Genomic DNA, 14,524 nt, shown 5'->3' with positions numbered 1-14,524 from the left:
AATGCTGGGAATCAGTATGAGTGAATTAGTGTTTGGAGAACAGAAGCCTGTTTGTGCTTGAACGTCTCTCTTGCTTGCTTGCTCGCTCGCTCGCTCTCTCTCTCTCTCTCTCTCTCTCTCTCTCTCTCTCTCTCTCTCTCTCTCTCTCTCTCTCTCTCTCTCTCTCTCTCTCCTCTCTGTTGCTCTCTCTCTCTCTCTCTCTCTCTCTCCTCTCTCTCTCTGTCTCTCTCCCCCCTTCACTCTTCACTTTCACTCTCATTTTGAGATGGAGAAAGAGGGAGGGGTGGGAACGAGAGCACGTTTTAAATTTCCAAACATGTCGGAGGCCTCGAATTGGTTTGATGCCTGAGCTCGGATATCTTGGCTTGTTTTTTTTCTCTGAACTAATCCATATCATTCCCACTTAATAGTGAGCGAGTGAAGAGTGAGGATCGGTGGACGCCGGGGGGGGGGTGCTGGCATCAGGCCAGATCTGTGTTCCAATAGTTTCTCCACACGGCCATGTGTGTGCGGGCCAGCAGACCTCCACTCTTAATCTTTATCCAACCCTGCAGAGATAAGGGAGGATTCTGGGATTGTGCCACCTAAAGATCATTCTCACTAATGGATTTTGGCAGCGCACAGTGTTGTGAAATAGCCTCTGTTGTGGTTTGGACGTGGTCCAGAGTTGAGGTATTTTGAGTTTTATCTGCAAACCAGCCCATTCACATTTGAAACGATAAATGTCTAAAACTGACTTCATAACCAGTGAGTTAAAGGGATTAGTTAAAGCCAAAAACATTTATTTTTTATCCAAACTGTATGACTTTCTTCTGCAACACACAAAGGAAGATATTTTGAAGAATGTTGGTAACCAAACAACATTGGTCCCCATTGACTTCCATTCTATGGCCACAATTTCTCGAAATATCTTCTTTTGGAAGAGAAATTGACATGACTTTCTACCGGAGACAATGTACTTCAGGCCGGCATTTTGTCTTCGCAGTCCATGCGAAGTATCACAGATGTATTGTGAAGTTATTTCACTACAACTGAAAGTGTTGTGTTGACGCCCAGGCTGCATACTCACCTGAAGTTGATTTCCCATCACGACCTGCTTCATCAATCTGAAGTGATGTCATACAGGAGCGGCCATGTTTACACACTGTTGTCGACACATCAGCCACGTGCACCTATGCCACTCATGCCAATAGTGAGTCACCTTACTGTACGTGCAAACTAGCGCACACACACACACACACGTGATGGATTGGTGGGAATCCGTAATATAGTGTGAACTCTTTATGAGCCGTAAGTGACATTTTTAACTGGGATGTGAAATCTATTCATAACTTTTACCTCTCTAGCGCCATCTCTGTTTGAAACTTATGTTCTTAAGTTTATGTGGGTTGAAGTGAAATTCCTGAGTGGTGGATAAATACTTGAAGGTGACATTTCCTTCAAAATAAATATCCACTTGTGGTTAGCCACAACAGTTAGGAAGAAAGACAGCTGTCTTAATGAACACCAATGGTGTTTGTACAGGGTCCAAAGAGTCGTCTGTGACACCCACAGTCTCACAACAGTGTCGTCTGAAGCTGAATCACATGCGTGTCTGACTTAAATATGAAAAAAATGGAGGATGAATTCCTCTTTATCTACTTCTGGAGTGTTTTAATGGTTATATTTTTGATAGTCTGGCCCTGCAAGTGTGTGTTTTGATTTGTGTGCGTTTGCTTCTGTGTCGGGTCTTGGGAGGCGTCCCAGTTATTGTTTGTTTTATGGAGGGTCTGTTGGAGGTTTTGTTTAGCCGCTGAAAGGTTGGGGAGGTGCTGTTCCTTCTCTGCTGTCCGGTTGTGATGTTCACATCATTGCTAACATTACTCTGCTTCTTACTGTTGTATCATACTTTAAAACTTTAACTTTGTACATTTTAACTTTTTATTTTAACTTTTTATTTTTAACATTTTAACTTTGTACATTTTAACTTTTAACTTTAACATGGTTTTGAGTGATTATTTGTAATAATAAAAAATATCACAAATATACAAAAAAAAATGTTTACACATCAGGGTTTTTCCTGACTCTACATGAGGCGGAGGTGGTGCCATCGTGATCTTATACACACACATACTACCGTACCTTTAAGAGGCTTAACCAAAGTGACTTTGACATATTTAAAGTTCTAATAAAATTTTATGAAAATGACAATTATTAAATTATATAAAACATTTAACTAACTCTTCAGCCCACAATAGACAACTGAATTAACCAATCTTACTAAATGAGCAATTAGGGTTAGGGTTTAAATGAATCGGTTCAAATGAGTCATTCATGTGCGATTCGTTCTGAGCGCAATGTGCGTTCTTACTGGAGCACTTGCTGTGTACAGTACACGCTGATTCAACTGCGCAGCTAAAGACATTACAATGATGTACATCATGTTCATTTAAGACATTTCTATAAATTAAACGTACTTGTATGGAAAACTAACAGCCGTGAAACACAGCTGGTTCTTGTTCTGCAACTCTTTTAGCGCCTCAGTGTGCTGATAACGAAACAGCGCCTCCACTGTGGTGTAATGTCGCAACTACAGCATTTCTTCGACAGTTGACGGAGGCGGCCGCCAACAATTTCTCTATTTAGGAAAAACCCTGTACATGTTGCAAACAGCACATTATAGACTTCTGAAGTCAGTTTCAGACAAACGATCTGTGGGAATTTTTATCTGGAAATAATATAGGACGTGACTTATTTCTGTCTATTAGGATTTGATAGAATGGAAACATTTTAAGACTGTGACGCTATTGGTAAATATAATTTATCATACAAGAATTTTTATTAGAGTGATTTGGTTATTACTTGGTGTGAAATTGTAAAAACATTCACAGCCGTGTAACAAAACCACAGACCTTTATAAAGAAAGTTTTAAAGGTTTGATTTTTGATTTTGTCAGTCAGAAACATAACAAATAAAGCATAAGAGTGATGGGATATATGATAACGTTCATACGCTACTTCTTGTTTACCGGTCAGGAAGTGTGCATTATCTGTGGTTATGTCAAGTATGTTTTTGCTCAGGGAACAATGAATGATGATGATGTGATTCATGAAGGGTCAGGTCTGGGTTATCATGTCAGGTGAGATCATCATGTTTTCTGACCACCAGTGAATATCAGTGTTTGTCTTTGTTTTTCTAGGAGGCAGTGAGGGTCAAGGCCGGATTCACCAGCGTTTCCCAGAGAAAGACTGGGAAGATAATCCTTTTCCTCAAGGCATTGAACTGGTAAACCATCACACACACTGACCAAAAACATCACGTCCCAGAATTCAATATATGTTTACAAATATCTGTATACATTGGGCTCTAACTGACTGATATTGTGATGTGGTGTGTTTGTTTTGATGTTTTTTGTTGTTGTTTTGTTTTCTCTCAGTTCTGTCAGCCCAACGGTTGGCAGCTGGTTCCAGAAAGAAAGCCTCCATCTTTCTTTGTGGCGGTTCTCACAGACATCAACTCTGAGCGACATTACTGCGCCTGCTTCACTTTCTGGGAGTCCGTGGAGAACCCGCAGGTGAGTGGTGGTCACGTCAAGAAGATACAGATAGTTAATATGGGAGAAGAAATATACGGCGGTTTGATCTAAACTTTGTGTAGCTGCAGAAGGGAGAGTCCAGTGAGGCTGATGAAGACGATGGTCCAGACGTTCTTCAGCCTGCTCAGCTCTACGCTCCAAGAAGCTTGGTTCTGGTCTCCCGTCTGGACCACACGGAGGTCTTTAGGGTAAGAAACTCACTTTCACCCAAAATCTCAAGTTCTTCCTGCTTACTCATGCCTTCCTCTTCTCCACAGAACTGTTTGAGTCTCATCTACACGGTTCATGTGGATGGCCTCAATGTTCCTATGGAAACGGTTGTGGGAAACCTTCTCACCTGTATCATTCCCATAGCTGGAGGATCTCAGGTGAGGATCAAATCATCATCTTACTTTCCTCCTTTGATGTAACCTCTCCAGGCGTATGAGTGTAATGCTCGTCATATTTGCAAAAAGGTTTGCCGTGCATTATGGGTATTCTAGGAGCCGTGTTGTCCTGTGCTTGACATGGCTTTCTGTGGTCTTAACTTTCATCGCAGAATAATGGACCAATCATGCCCATTGGTATATTGTATATTAATGCAATTATTCATGTTTATGTTAATGTTTGACCTTCTACATGAATGATGAATGAGGTGTTGTGTCATAAATAACAAAAGTATTTAGACATGTTTATTGGCCTAAATAATGTCATATGTGCACCAATGATGCTTCTCTTAAAGAGACAGTTCACCCAAAAAATAAAATTCTGTCATCGTTGACTCGCCTTTGAGTCGTTCCAAATGTGTATACATGTCTTTGTTCTGATGAACACACAGAAAGATATTTGGAAGAATGCGTATAACCAAACAGATCTCAACCCCCATTGACTCCCACAATAGGAAAAAACAATAACAGTCAGACAAAGAGATTTCTACACATCTGGAACAACTCGAAGGTGAGGAAATGATGACAGAATTGTCTTTTTTGGGTGAATTATCACTTTAACTACATGACATTTTATCAGCCATCAAGTTGATTTTTTAATGGATGTATAAAGTCGCTGAAACGTGTAAAATATTTCAAACTTTGACAAGAAAAACCCTTGTCCTCATTTTAAACAGTACATGTATCGTGTGATGATTTGAAACATGCGATTCTTTTGCGAAATGTGAATGAGATGGTGTTTAGTCATCTAATGTGATGTGTTTTTAAGCGTGGATACAGTGTCACTGGTTTTCAGGTTCACTGCGTGTGCTCCGGTTCAGTGAGGTTGTGTTACATCCTAATGGTTCCCTTCCTCTAGTTTACACTTGACTCCTGTGTGTTCCAGATCAATGATCCTCCTCTTTGTAGTTTAACTGACAGTCTGCTGGGTTGTTTCCAGGTAACATTTACCCTCCGGCCACCTCCACCAATCAACCCATCTGTGATTCATTATTCCCCCGAGATCAATGCACCCTGTCTCCTTCTGATTCTGCTCAAATCCATTGCATCTGCGAATGATTGAAATCAGTTTTGTGTTTGGTGATGGTTTCTGTCATCTTTTCATTGTTTTTTCTGAACACTAAAGCGTTCACAGTGGCTTATAAAGTGTTTGTTTCTGTTGTGGATTGGACATATGGGGCGGGCCGTGACAGATGGCGTATAATCACACCGCTGCGAGTATGAATGACAGACTTAGAAACACACAATCGTCACTCACACACGCTGCGTCTTCACCGTCACGTTTCTATTGTTGAGAGATTGCAAAAGAGAGGGAGGGTTTGTTTTTCAGGGATTATATTTGGCTTTGCTCCGTGCTTCAGACACTCACAGCTGTGGGGCCGTTTGTGTGTCATGCAGGTTTGAGTCGGTATGTCCGGACATGCTTTACATACATCTGTTATGCAGTCATTTGTTGACCAATAAAAAATGAGGAAGCTTTGAAAACTCAGATTTCATTTCTGATATGTAAGTTTATTTGCAGTGTGATACAATCTGTAACATATTAAACAAATCTGGAAAAATGAAATTGGTCATGAGGCAGATTTTTTATTTTATTAGCCTGTTTTACTGTCCCTGTGATGTTTATTTGGGATGTAGATGTGAGCATACACAAGGATGTATCAAGTCGACGTTTCCCAGCAGTCTATTCCAAAAAGCATCTTGGCTATTTTTACAGCACATTTCCTGTGACCTTTGCTCTACGTGTTATTTTATCACTGCATTGTTTTGGTTTGCATTTTTCTTGTCATGCATTTCCTTGTTTGCTCTCAATTTTGGGCGTGTCTAACAGTTTGTCTTGCATTTTGTGTGTGTGCGTTTGTATTTCCATGTGCGCTGTCAATCTAGCCCGGCCAGGATGACGTAGAAGAGAGCTCGGTACGCCTGTTTGATTTTGTTCAGCTCTGTCTGTCGCCGTCACCTCTGCTCTTCCCTCTGTTTTGCTCCACCAGAACACCCTAAATATCCAGCAACCAATCAGAGCGCAGAAATATCTGACCGGTCAAAATTGATCAAATCTTTTACTAACACTCGTTTTTAACCAATCACGTTGTTTATTTATTGATTGGATCACGAGTTTGGTTTCCAGCATCACTCCTGTCGGTCGTGTTTCTATCGCTTTAGGAGGCATGTGATCTTTAAATGGATAAGCGCTGCCTATTGGCTGGACGTGAGAGCTAAAAACAATCATGACAGTTCTATACTAACATGCACGAGTACTAGGGTTTGTTCAGAATAGTCGATTAAACCCCTGAAAATGACTTGCGGTTGTGTAAAAAGCAAAAGTCCCCCCTGTGGATCCGTCCTTATTCCTGTAACAGGCATTGTGGTGTGACACATGCATGAGCTCTCTGTTTCATGTTCTGTGTGCTGTATCAATGTCCTTTGTGATTGTAGTTGTTTCAAATGATACCTATGAAAAGACATCACAACCTTTTAACTTCCTGTCAAGAAGTGACATTTCCTGTTTTAGACTTAACTCTTGTCTGATGTAACTGATGCGATATGAAATCAGTTCGTATCTCCAAAAATGGGCATAAACTACATGTAAATGAATCTAGCGAATTATACCACAGTTTTGTTTGCTTTCACTGATGATTATGAACGCTTGCTTTAAATTACAACTAACCCAGTGTTTTGAGAACATGTCTGGCTCTTGTATCTTGATTCAACACATACACTTTCTTTGCATGAGCTTTCCATAGATAGAGTGAGATTTGATAGTCTCAACATTTTAGGGTGTGAAATTGTATTACAAATACTTAAATACCCCTTGAAATCATAGCTAGCTTTGAGACTTTATATGCTCATTTAACATGCTTACAAAACTCATTCTGCACAAAACTGAATTCCGTCCAATCAAATGCTCTCTAGAATTTCAAGGTCCATCTCTTCACACCAAATGATAGCTTTTCGATGTCTTCCTTAGTTTCTGTTACCCAAGGAAGTTGTTTAACAGGACGTAAAACCACACTTGGCACACCATTTCACGGGGTCTTTAGGTCGGCTGATTTATAACGTGAGAAAGATCTGGAATTCTTCCAAAACCTTCCCGGCGGAAGCACATGTTGCTCTTCTGTGCTGTGTTTTAATGGTGAATGGCTTTCAATTGACCCCCTTTCTTGAGCTCACCCTACGACCAGCCTGCTGCACACTCATTAATCCTTCCCATAATGCCGTGGTGGAGGTGCTTCGTTGTTGTTTTTAAATGGAACTAAATATCTTATTCTCTCTCTCTCTCTGCTTTCTTTCTCCCCTCTTCTGTGTGTCTGCAGAGGACCATAACGCTGGGCGCGGGTGACAGGCAGGTCATCCAGACGCCCATAAACGACTCTCTGCCTGTCAGCGGATGCAGTGTGGCGCTGCTTTTCAGACAGCTGGGTAAGCCAATAAGAAACAGGCTTAGGTGCTAAACAGCAAATCAGCTTCATTAAAACGGCAACAGTCGGTGTCAAGTGTCAGAGGGGGATGGTGTTATCTCCACCCGTGTGGTGTTACCTAAATAAAGGTCAAAGTGCGGACAAATATACAGTTTAATTTTAAGCATGATTTGACACTTCTGTCTCTTTCCTTTTTAGGAATCTTGAACGTTCTCTGTCTGTTTTGTGCTGCTTTGACGGAGCACAAGATTCTGTTTCTGTCCAGCAGTTACCAGCGGTTAACAGATGCGTGTCGAGCGCTGCTGGCCATCATGTTTCCTCTCAAATACAGGTACATGCAAGAATGTGGATTTGTGGATTGTTATCACAATGATCTCATGTTATGTGTCTTCAAAAGATAAGATTATCCAAAATACAATCACACTGCATTTACAAAAGACTGATTTTCCCTGTTTATTGATTTAGTATGTCGTTTTTTTAGGAAATAATTATTTATAAGTTATAAAACTAATATCATAATGTTAAAGGAAAACTTTATCCCAAAATGAAAATTCTGTCATCATTTCCTCGCCTTTGATTTGTTCCACATGTGTATAAATGTCTTTATTTGGATGAACACAGAGAAAGATATTTGAAGGAATGCGTATAACCAAACAGATCTCAGCCCCCATTGACTCCCATAGTAGGACAAAATTCCCATGGAGGTCAAAAGTGCCCCAGAACTGTTCGCTGTCCTTCATTCATCAAAATGAACAGAACGAAGATGAAGTATTTTTCCTCAATGGGTGTTTAGATCTGTTTGGTTATACGCATTCTTCCAAATATCTTTTCTGTGTTCATTAGAACAAAGACATTTATACACATTTGGAACAATTTCAAGGTGATTAAATGATGACAGAATTTTGAACAGTTCCTTTAAACGTTGATGCTATTTACTGTTTAAATGAATTCAAAAAGTTCTGATATCATTTCTGTTCCAATGCAACATATATAATACATTATAAAACAATTATTGCTTCATTTCCTATTTTGCATTTTATTTTATTTTTTTTGTCTTGTATTAGATTTTTGAGACCAAAAGCAGTTTAGTCTAACTTCCTGTTGTTTATTTTGTATGAACAGAAAAAACTAACGTTGGCCGTTTATCATCCAAAATGTACAAATAAGTCATATTTCTGCTTGATTTAGTATCAGCTGCATAGCTCTTTTCGCTGTGTTTAAGTTTCTTCTAAATCAGTTTGGGTCCTCCACAGCTTGTTGTTTTCTCATGGTCTTCCATCTCTGCAGTTTCACATACGTTCCCATCTTGCCCGGAAAGCTGCTGGAGGTTCTCAGCACTCCGACGCCCTTCATCATCGGAGTCAACTCCCTCTTCCACTCAGAGACGCAGGAGCTGGTGAGATTCTCTTCCTTACATCTTCTCATCCCACAGCTGAACTCAACAATTTGATATCGGACACATGGGAAGTTATCAGATAAATTTGATCAGACTGTATGACATATGGTTCTGTGTGTGGATACTCTTTCATGTGATGCAAATAGATACAATAGGCAAAATTCACAATTTTTGGTTTCTCATCATCTGTTGAAATCCAAGGGTTTTAAACCACGATGCTTACATCCCTGAACTTGTGTTTGTGTCTATACCAAATGACAGTTGAATTTAAGCCAAAAAATACAGTCAAATGTGATTGGACGGACAGCCTTTGACGTCAACAACAACCGATATGGGCTGCGGACTCCCTTTAAAAACTTGATAACAGTGTTTATATTGCTGTCTGCATGTTTATATGATTTACTTCAATTTTAATATTTGCCTCAAGCATTGGTGCTATCTGCAATCCACATTCCAATCAGATTTATTATATGACCATATATGGGTCATCGTGATCCAGCTGTTTATCTGAATTTATATTCATGTTCTATAATTGTGTTTCAGGAGTGATTATAATGATAAAAGTCTTTTCATGTGAAACTCGTGACCCCTCGAACATTTATCACACTTTTGTTTCTTCTGCCAAACACACTAATAATTATGGAAGTAAAATAGTGACAAATGTGTTTGAAGCAAAGAGACGTGCTGAATAGCACTAACTGAAAAACATGCATTGTATTAACAGTTCTTGCATTTTAAGGTTCTGCAATTCAATATGGTTGTACATTTAAGCTGTGAATATTTCAAATTGAAACATTTCACACTCGGTTTCACCGTCTAAAAATCAAAATTCACCATTTAAATTTCATTAAAAAAAATCAACTTGTTTTTAAATTCAACCTTTTATATTTGACAGATAATTTTCAGTCCATATTATTTCGATTTAAAAATTTGCCTCCACAAATTCAGGGGTTCAAATTCGGCTTGAAATCAAAGTTTCACATCCGGGAATCCCAGGAAAAGCAATAGAGCGCCGATTCTACAGATGCATGATCTCTTCCTGCTGCCTGACCGCTTCACCAGCAGGTGGTGTAAGTCGGTTCTGACGTAGATCAAATCAAGAAATGCAGATACTCTTTATATGTTTGCCACGGAGTCCACTCATCTGCTCGATTAAGTGAATTTAGTTGTTCTCATATATAGCTTCTTATACATCATAAACACTTTCAGAAATTCAACTGACGCTTGCACTGCCAGTACTCTGCACAGACACACTTTAGGCCTGTTATGCTCAGACTATGAATGCCCTCCTGCTCTGGCTAGAAGGAATTAGGTTATGTTTTACCTCAACCCATCATGTTCACATAAATATTATGCATCGTCAGCATTTACAGGACATTTATTGTGTTTAATTGTCTATCAAATACTGAGATCTCAACCAGCATCCCACTGATAACTGCTCCGATTTTAACACGTAGGCAACTCTCTCAGTATGTGCTTCTGTTTATATTACATAGCAGCAATCTCTACAGACTTTCTTTTTATTTTCCTCACATGATCTTGTTTTAATTTGCCACTCTCAGAAAATGCTGGAAGTTGTGGAATTGTGGAAACGTTCGTCGTTTTTATTTTGTTAATAAAAAATAGAAAAAAACATCCTTTTCACCTGCTGGTGAAGCGAAACTGCAAGAACTGTTAATACAATGCATTTTTTTTCAGTTAGTGCTATTCAGCACGTCTCTTTGCTTCAAACACATTTGTCACTATTTTACTTCCATAAATATTAGTCAATCAGTCAGGTAAATGTGCGTGTCTTGGTTTGGAAATGTTTTTAAAGAATGTTAAACATGGCTGAACACATTTACCTGTGGAATGGAGTGCAGATGAGAGATCCACAAATGAATCTGACTCCCTGGGTCGCCTTATTATAACGTTAGTTATTGTAATGATGCGTTAAAAAATGTAGATGTAGGCAGATGTGTTTGAGGTATGAGAGTGTTTTTTTCTTTGGAGTTGAAGGGCATCTGATATGCATCAGAGTTGTCATGTTTAGACATGAATGAGCCGGTCTCTGTCTGCTTTGAGGGCGTCTCTTCTCATGAATTTGGACCTTTTTTATGCATTGTCAGAATCTGCCGGTAAAATAGGTCATTTGGCGTGATTTTGCAAGAGCCCTTTGATTTGTGAGATGTGGGAAAACATGGAAGGAATCACGAAAGCTTAATTCTACTATTTCAACATGTCCTCTGCTTGTTGTGCAAGCGTGATACTTGTGGATTTGTCTACATCTTACTCTCCGAGGACATGAACACATGAACTTCATCCACAGAGTTGTTCTGAGTCTATTTTACCAGCTTTTCACTGTTTAAGTGAAGCTACTATCAAACACTCATTGCGACCACCCGCCAAAATAAAAGTCCCCTTAATTTGAACCAGGTGACAACTGTATTAAACACTATAGTATACTTTAATATTTACTAAAGTAAGGTTCTATACTAAAGTACACAATAATTTGACTGCAGTTTTAAAATATTTTTATGAACAAATGTATTTACTACTGTACAGTAAAGCATTGAAAGAACAGAACTCAGAAAAATAAAAAAGGTATAGAACGAATTTGGTAAAAACACAAATCCTACGGCTCCAATATATCCATTTGTATAACATTAATGTCCTTTTTCAGTGAAATTTCTATTCATGCAATGACCTACACTTGTGATTTTTTAAAGATGATAACAGATGTATAGTTGTGCTACAACTGTTTGGCCTGTGCTACAAAACTGTAAACCTCAGTAGCACCGGTGCTACGTGCAAAACAAGTTCTATAATGTTCTATAACACACAGCTCTATAATCTCCAATTGAATGTTTCAAGCTAAGATGAGGAGAAAGAGGCCAAAGTTACAGAGTGCACTTTTTATTTTTATTTGTAACATGCTAAATTATTAATTGTCATACAGGTATCAGTATTAATGATTCAAATGCTTTATTCACAGCTGGACGTCATCATTGCAGATTTAGATGGAGGCACAGTTACCATTCCGGAGTGTGTCCACATATCCCTGCTGCCTGAGCCTCTTCTACATCACACACAGACGGCCATCTCCATGGTAACCAATCAGTTTTAAGCACTATGTTGGAATATTTCATGTACAGGAGGAGATCCTGATATCAGCCGTCAACAGTTGAAATCAATATTGATCTTTGTAATGAGGGTAAATGAAAAACTAAATCAAATGGTTCTGGGCACAGTCAAAGTTACTTCCTGGTTTATGTCACATTTACAGCATGTGAACACTGTTAAAGGATGTACTTTGTGAGTGTGGTGTTATTCATCTGATTCCACTACTAATCTCCCAGTGGATTCTTGGCAGAGGTGTCGTTCAATGGGGATCATGACATTGTGGTGATATGGGCTGTGGTGTAACAGACGGAAACCCACTGCGCCGCCAAAAATATGATTTCTTTTTAGGGTTTGTGCACATGAGCGTGAGGTCTGACTATGACCCAGTGCAGGATCACATCTCTCCTCGTCTTCTGTGCTGTGAGACTCATAATGAGAAGCAGCACGTTCCACACGCACCCACAGATGACTCACACTTTTTTTCACATTTTGCCAAAACACATTTCTGGCTTATTTCGTTTTTTTATTGATTCTAAAGGTATATTCTGTTCTAACCAAAAGAATTCTGTAAATGAATGTGTGATTGTTTTTTGGTGGATCAATGTTACGCTTAACCACACACACATCTGATTGGACTATCAGTCGACTCTATAGGCAAGACATGACAGTTGTGATTGGACTGTGACCTGGGGACAGCCCTAGCTCATATAAGATTACTGTATATAGAGAATCTACTCATACAGCAATATAACAATGAATACTGAGGTGGTTCTCAATATTAGGAAACATCATGTTGAGTCATGCTATCATTCTTAGGAAGTCGTTTTCTTCTTCACAAACACACCATCATGACAAAGGTCTGAAGGGTTTGTGGTTTCAGAAATAGTCCTTAACACCTTTTAAAGTAAACACCAGATCTGTCCACGTTCAGACTTGTCTGAAGGGCCTTGAGGTGCACGGCTTCCTTTGATGTGTGGACGTTATTTCCATTGAAACTGGAAGTGTATTGGGTGGCTCCTCCCCCTTTTAAAATAGCCAGCATCATTTACTTTACACCGGATCCTGGAATCTTATAAGAAGTGCATGATGATGTCACAAAAGTCGATGATCCTTATTGGTGGAAGTAAGAGATGTTTTTAATGTTATATCATAATGTGAACTTTGTCACAGTTGTGGAGCACATTAGTTTCTCAGGACTGACGGAGAAAACTGAGCTTTAAAGGGTCATTTAGGTTTTTCCTGCATTGTGGGAGTTCATGTAACATTCTATGGGAGAACAGAGGTGTGTCTGTTTGAATCTTAATCACGACAGCAATGTGGCTCCTCACAGACTAAGATTTTTGTTCAAGAACCGTATCTCATCCCTGTTATCCTCACAGAGATAATAATCATGGCTCTATAATAAATCTAATCGCCTTGAAAAGCATTGTTTGTAATCCTCAGTCCTTCCAGTAAAGCCACACAAATCTTGTGTTGTAGGTTCTTGATCCAGAACTGGAAGTGGCTGATCATGCGTTTCCACCCTCCTTTCAATCATCCACGCTGAAGGTCCAGGTAAGTTCTCCATCAAACACTTACATCTCATCCTGAACCTGTCGAGGTGATGCTGACGTGGACGTGTGTTTTAGGACAAGGAGATTCGCGCCATCTTCCTGTGGCTGTTCGCTCAGCTCTTTCAGGGCTATCGGTGGTGTCTGCACATCATTCGGATCCACCCAGAACCAGTCATTCGCTTTTATAAGGTTTTTATATTTTGCTTTTGCAAAAGACAAGTCCAGGAATTATATTTCACGGTTCACCTTCAAGGTCACTGAACTTCTGTTTTTCTCCAGGCTGCATTTTTGGGGCAGAGAGCACTAGCAGAGGATGACTTCCTCATGAAGGTGTTGGACGGCATGGCCTTCGCCGGGTTTGTGTCAGAGCGGGGTCCACCCTACAGAGCCACAGACCTGTTTGATGACGTAAGTCTCGTGCTGTTCCTGTCGGGCACTTATAATCAAATGCACAGATATATTTATAAAACACATGTACTGTAATGTTCTCTTTCCTGTGTGTTTCTCCAGCTTGTAGCCAATCAGGTGAAGCGCATTCGACAGGAGACAGGAAATTCGCAAAAAGTGATGAAGCATGTTAAGGAGCTGGCGGAGCAACTTTTCAAAAATGTACAAATCCAAAGTTTTTTGTTCTGTTGTAATTCTTTCAATGTATCATATTCATTGTCAAACTAAAGCAAAAAATGAATCAAGTTGAACACATCTAGACGTCCAGGTGAATAAAGCTGTGCATTAAAACCAGTTTTCTCTCTTCTCGCAGGAGAACCCGTACCCTGCGGTGGCCATGCACCGAGTGCAGAGAACTGCTGAAAGTGCTCAGCCCCGTGTGTCGCAGACCTCCTTCCCTCCCCTGGATGAAGTCAGCGTGCAGCTCTTTATAGATCACGCAGCGGCCAAACTTAAAACTGCTCCACCGGTGGTCAAATCTGAACTGAAGGGCTTGGTGCCGGCCGGCCCTCCACTGGGTTAGTTTCAATTGAGTGACTCTAGCTAACGTCCAGTTGGTGCAGAAGTTGTTGTGATCACCTTGAGCTCTAAATGGTATTTTATTTCTA

At 39.8% G+C, this 14,524-nt stretch overlaps 1 protein-coding gene across 6 annotated transcripts in view; it reads left to right on the top strand.

Annotated features, from left to right (window-relative positions):
- sbf1 (SET binding factor 1) overlaps window positions 1–14,524 on the top strand; it is a 40,338-nt gene that overhangs the window by 10,441 nt on the left and 15,373 nt on the right. For 2 of the 6 annotated variants that reach the window (XM_056748801.1, XM_056748797.1), the window contains exons 2-16: window positions 3,179–3,264; window positions 3,416–3,553; window positions 3,637–3,762; window positions 3,832–3,942; window positions 4,886–4,939; window positions 5,887–5,916; window positions 7,314–7,419; window positions 7,617–7,749; window positions 8,706–8,814; window positions 11,789–11,902; window positions 13,396–13,470; window positions 13,545–13,658; window positions 13,749–13,877; window positions 13,980–14,078; window positions 14,230–14,434. In XM_056748801.1, coding sequence (XP_056604779.1) covers window positions 3,179–3,264; window positions 3,416–3,553; window positions 3,637–3,762; window positions 3,832–3,942; window positions 4,886–4,939; window positions 5,887–5,916; window positions 7,314–7,419; window positions 7,617–7,749; window positions 8,706–8,814; window positions 11,789–11,902; window positions 13,396–13,470; window positions 13,545–13,658; window positions 13,749–13,877; window positions 13,980–14,078; window positions 14,230–14,434 — 1,629 coding nt within the window. The remainder of the gene's footprint in view (window positions 1–3,178; window positions 3,265–3,415; window positions 3,554–3,636; window positions 3,763–3,831; window positions 3,943–4,885; window positions 4,940–5,886; window positions 5,917–7,313; window positions 7,420–7,616; window positions 7,750–8,705; window positions 8,815–11,788; window positions 11,903–13,395; window positions 13,471–13,544; window positions 13,659–13,748; window positions 13,878–13,979; window positions 14,079–14,229; window positions 14,435–14,524) is intronic. The other 4 variants (XM_056748798.1, XM_056748800.1, XM_056748799.1 and 1 more) reach the window with 4 other exon arrangements.

The sequence above is a fragment of the Triplophysa dalaica genome, chromosome 5 (genome assembly GCF_015846415.1).
Source record: "Triplophysa dalaica isolate WHDGS20190420 chromosome 5, ASM1584641v1, whole genome shotgun sequence".
In the NCBI taxonomy this organism is placed as follows: Eukaryota; Metazoa; Chordata; class Actinopteri; order Cypriniformes; family Nemacheilidae; genus Triplophysa; species Triplophysa dalaica.
Note: the sequence above shows the minus strand (reverse complement) of the source record. Positions and strands in the feature narration are given on the sequence as shown.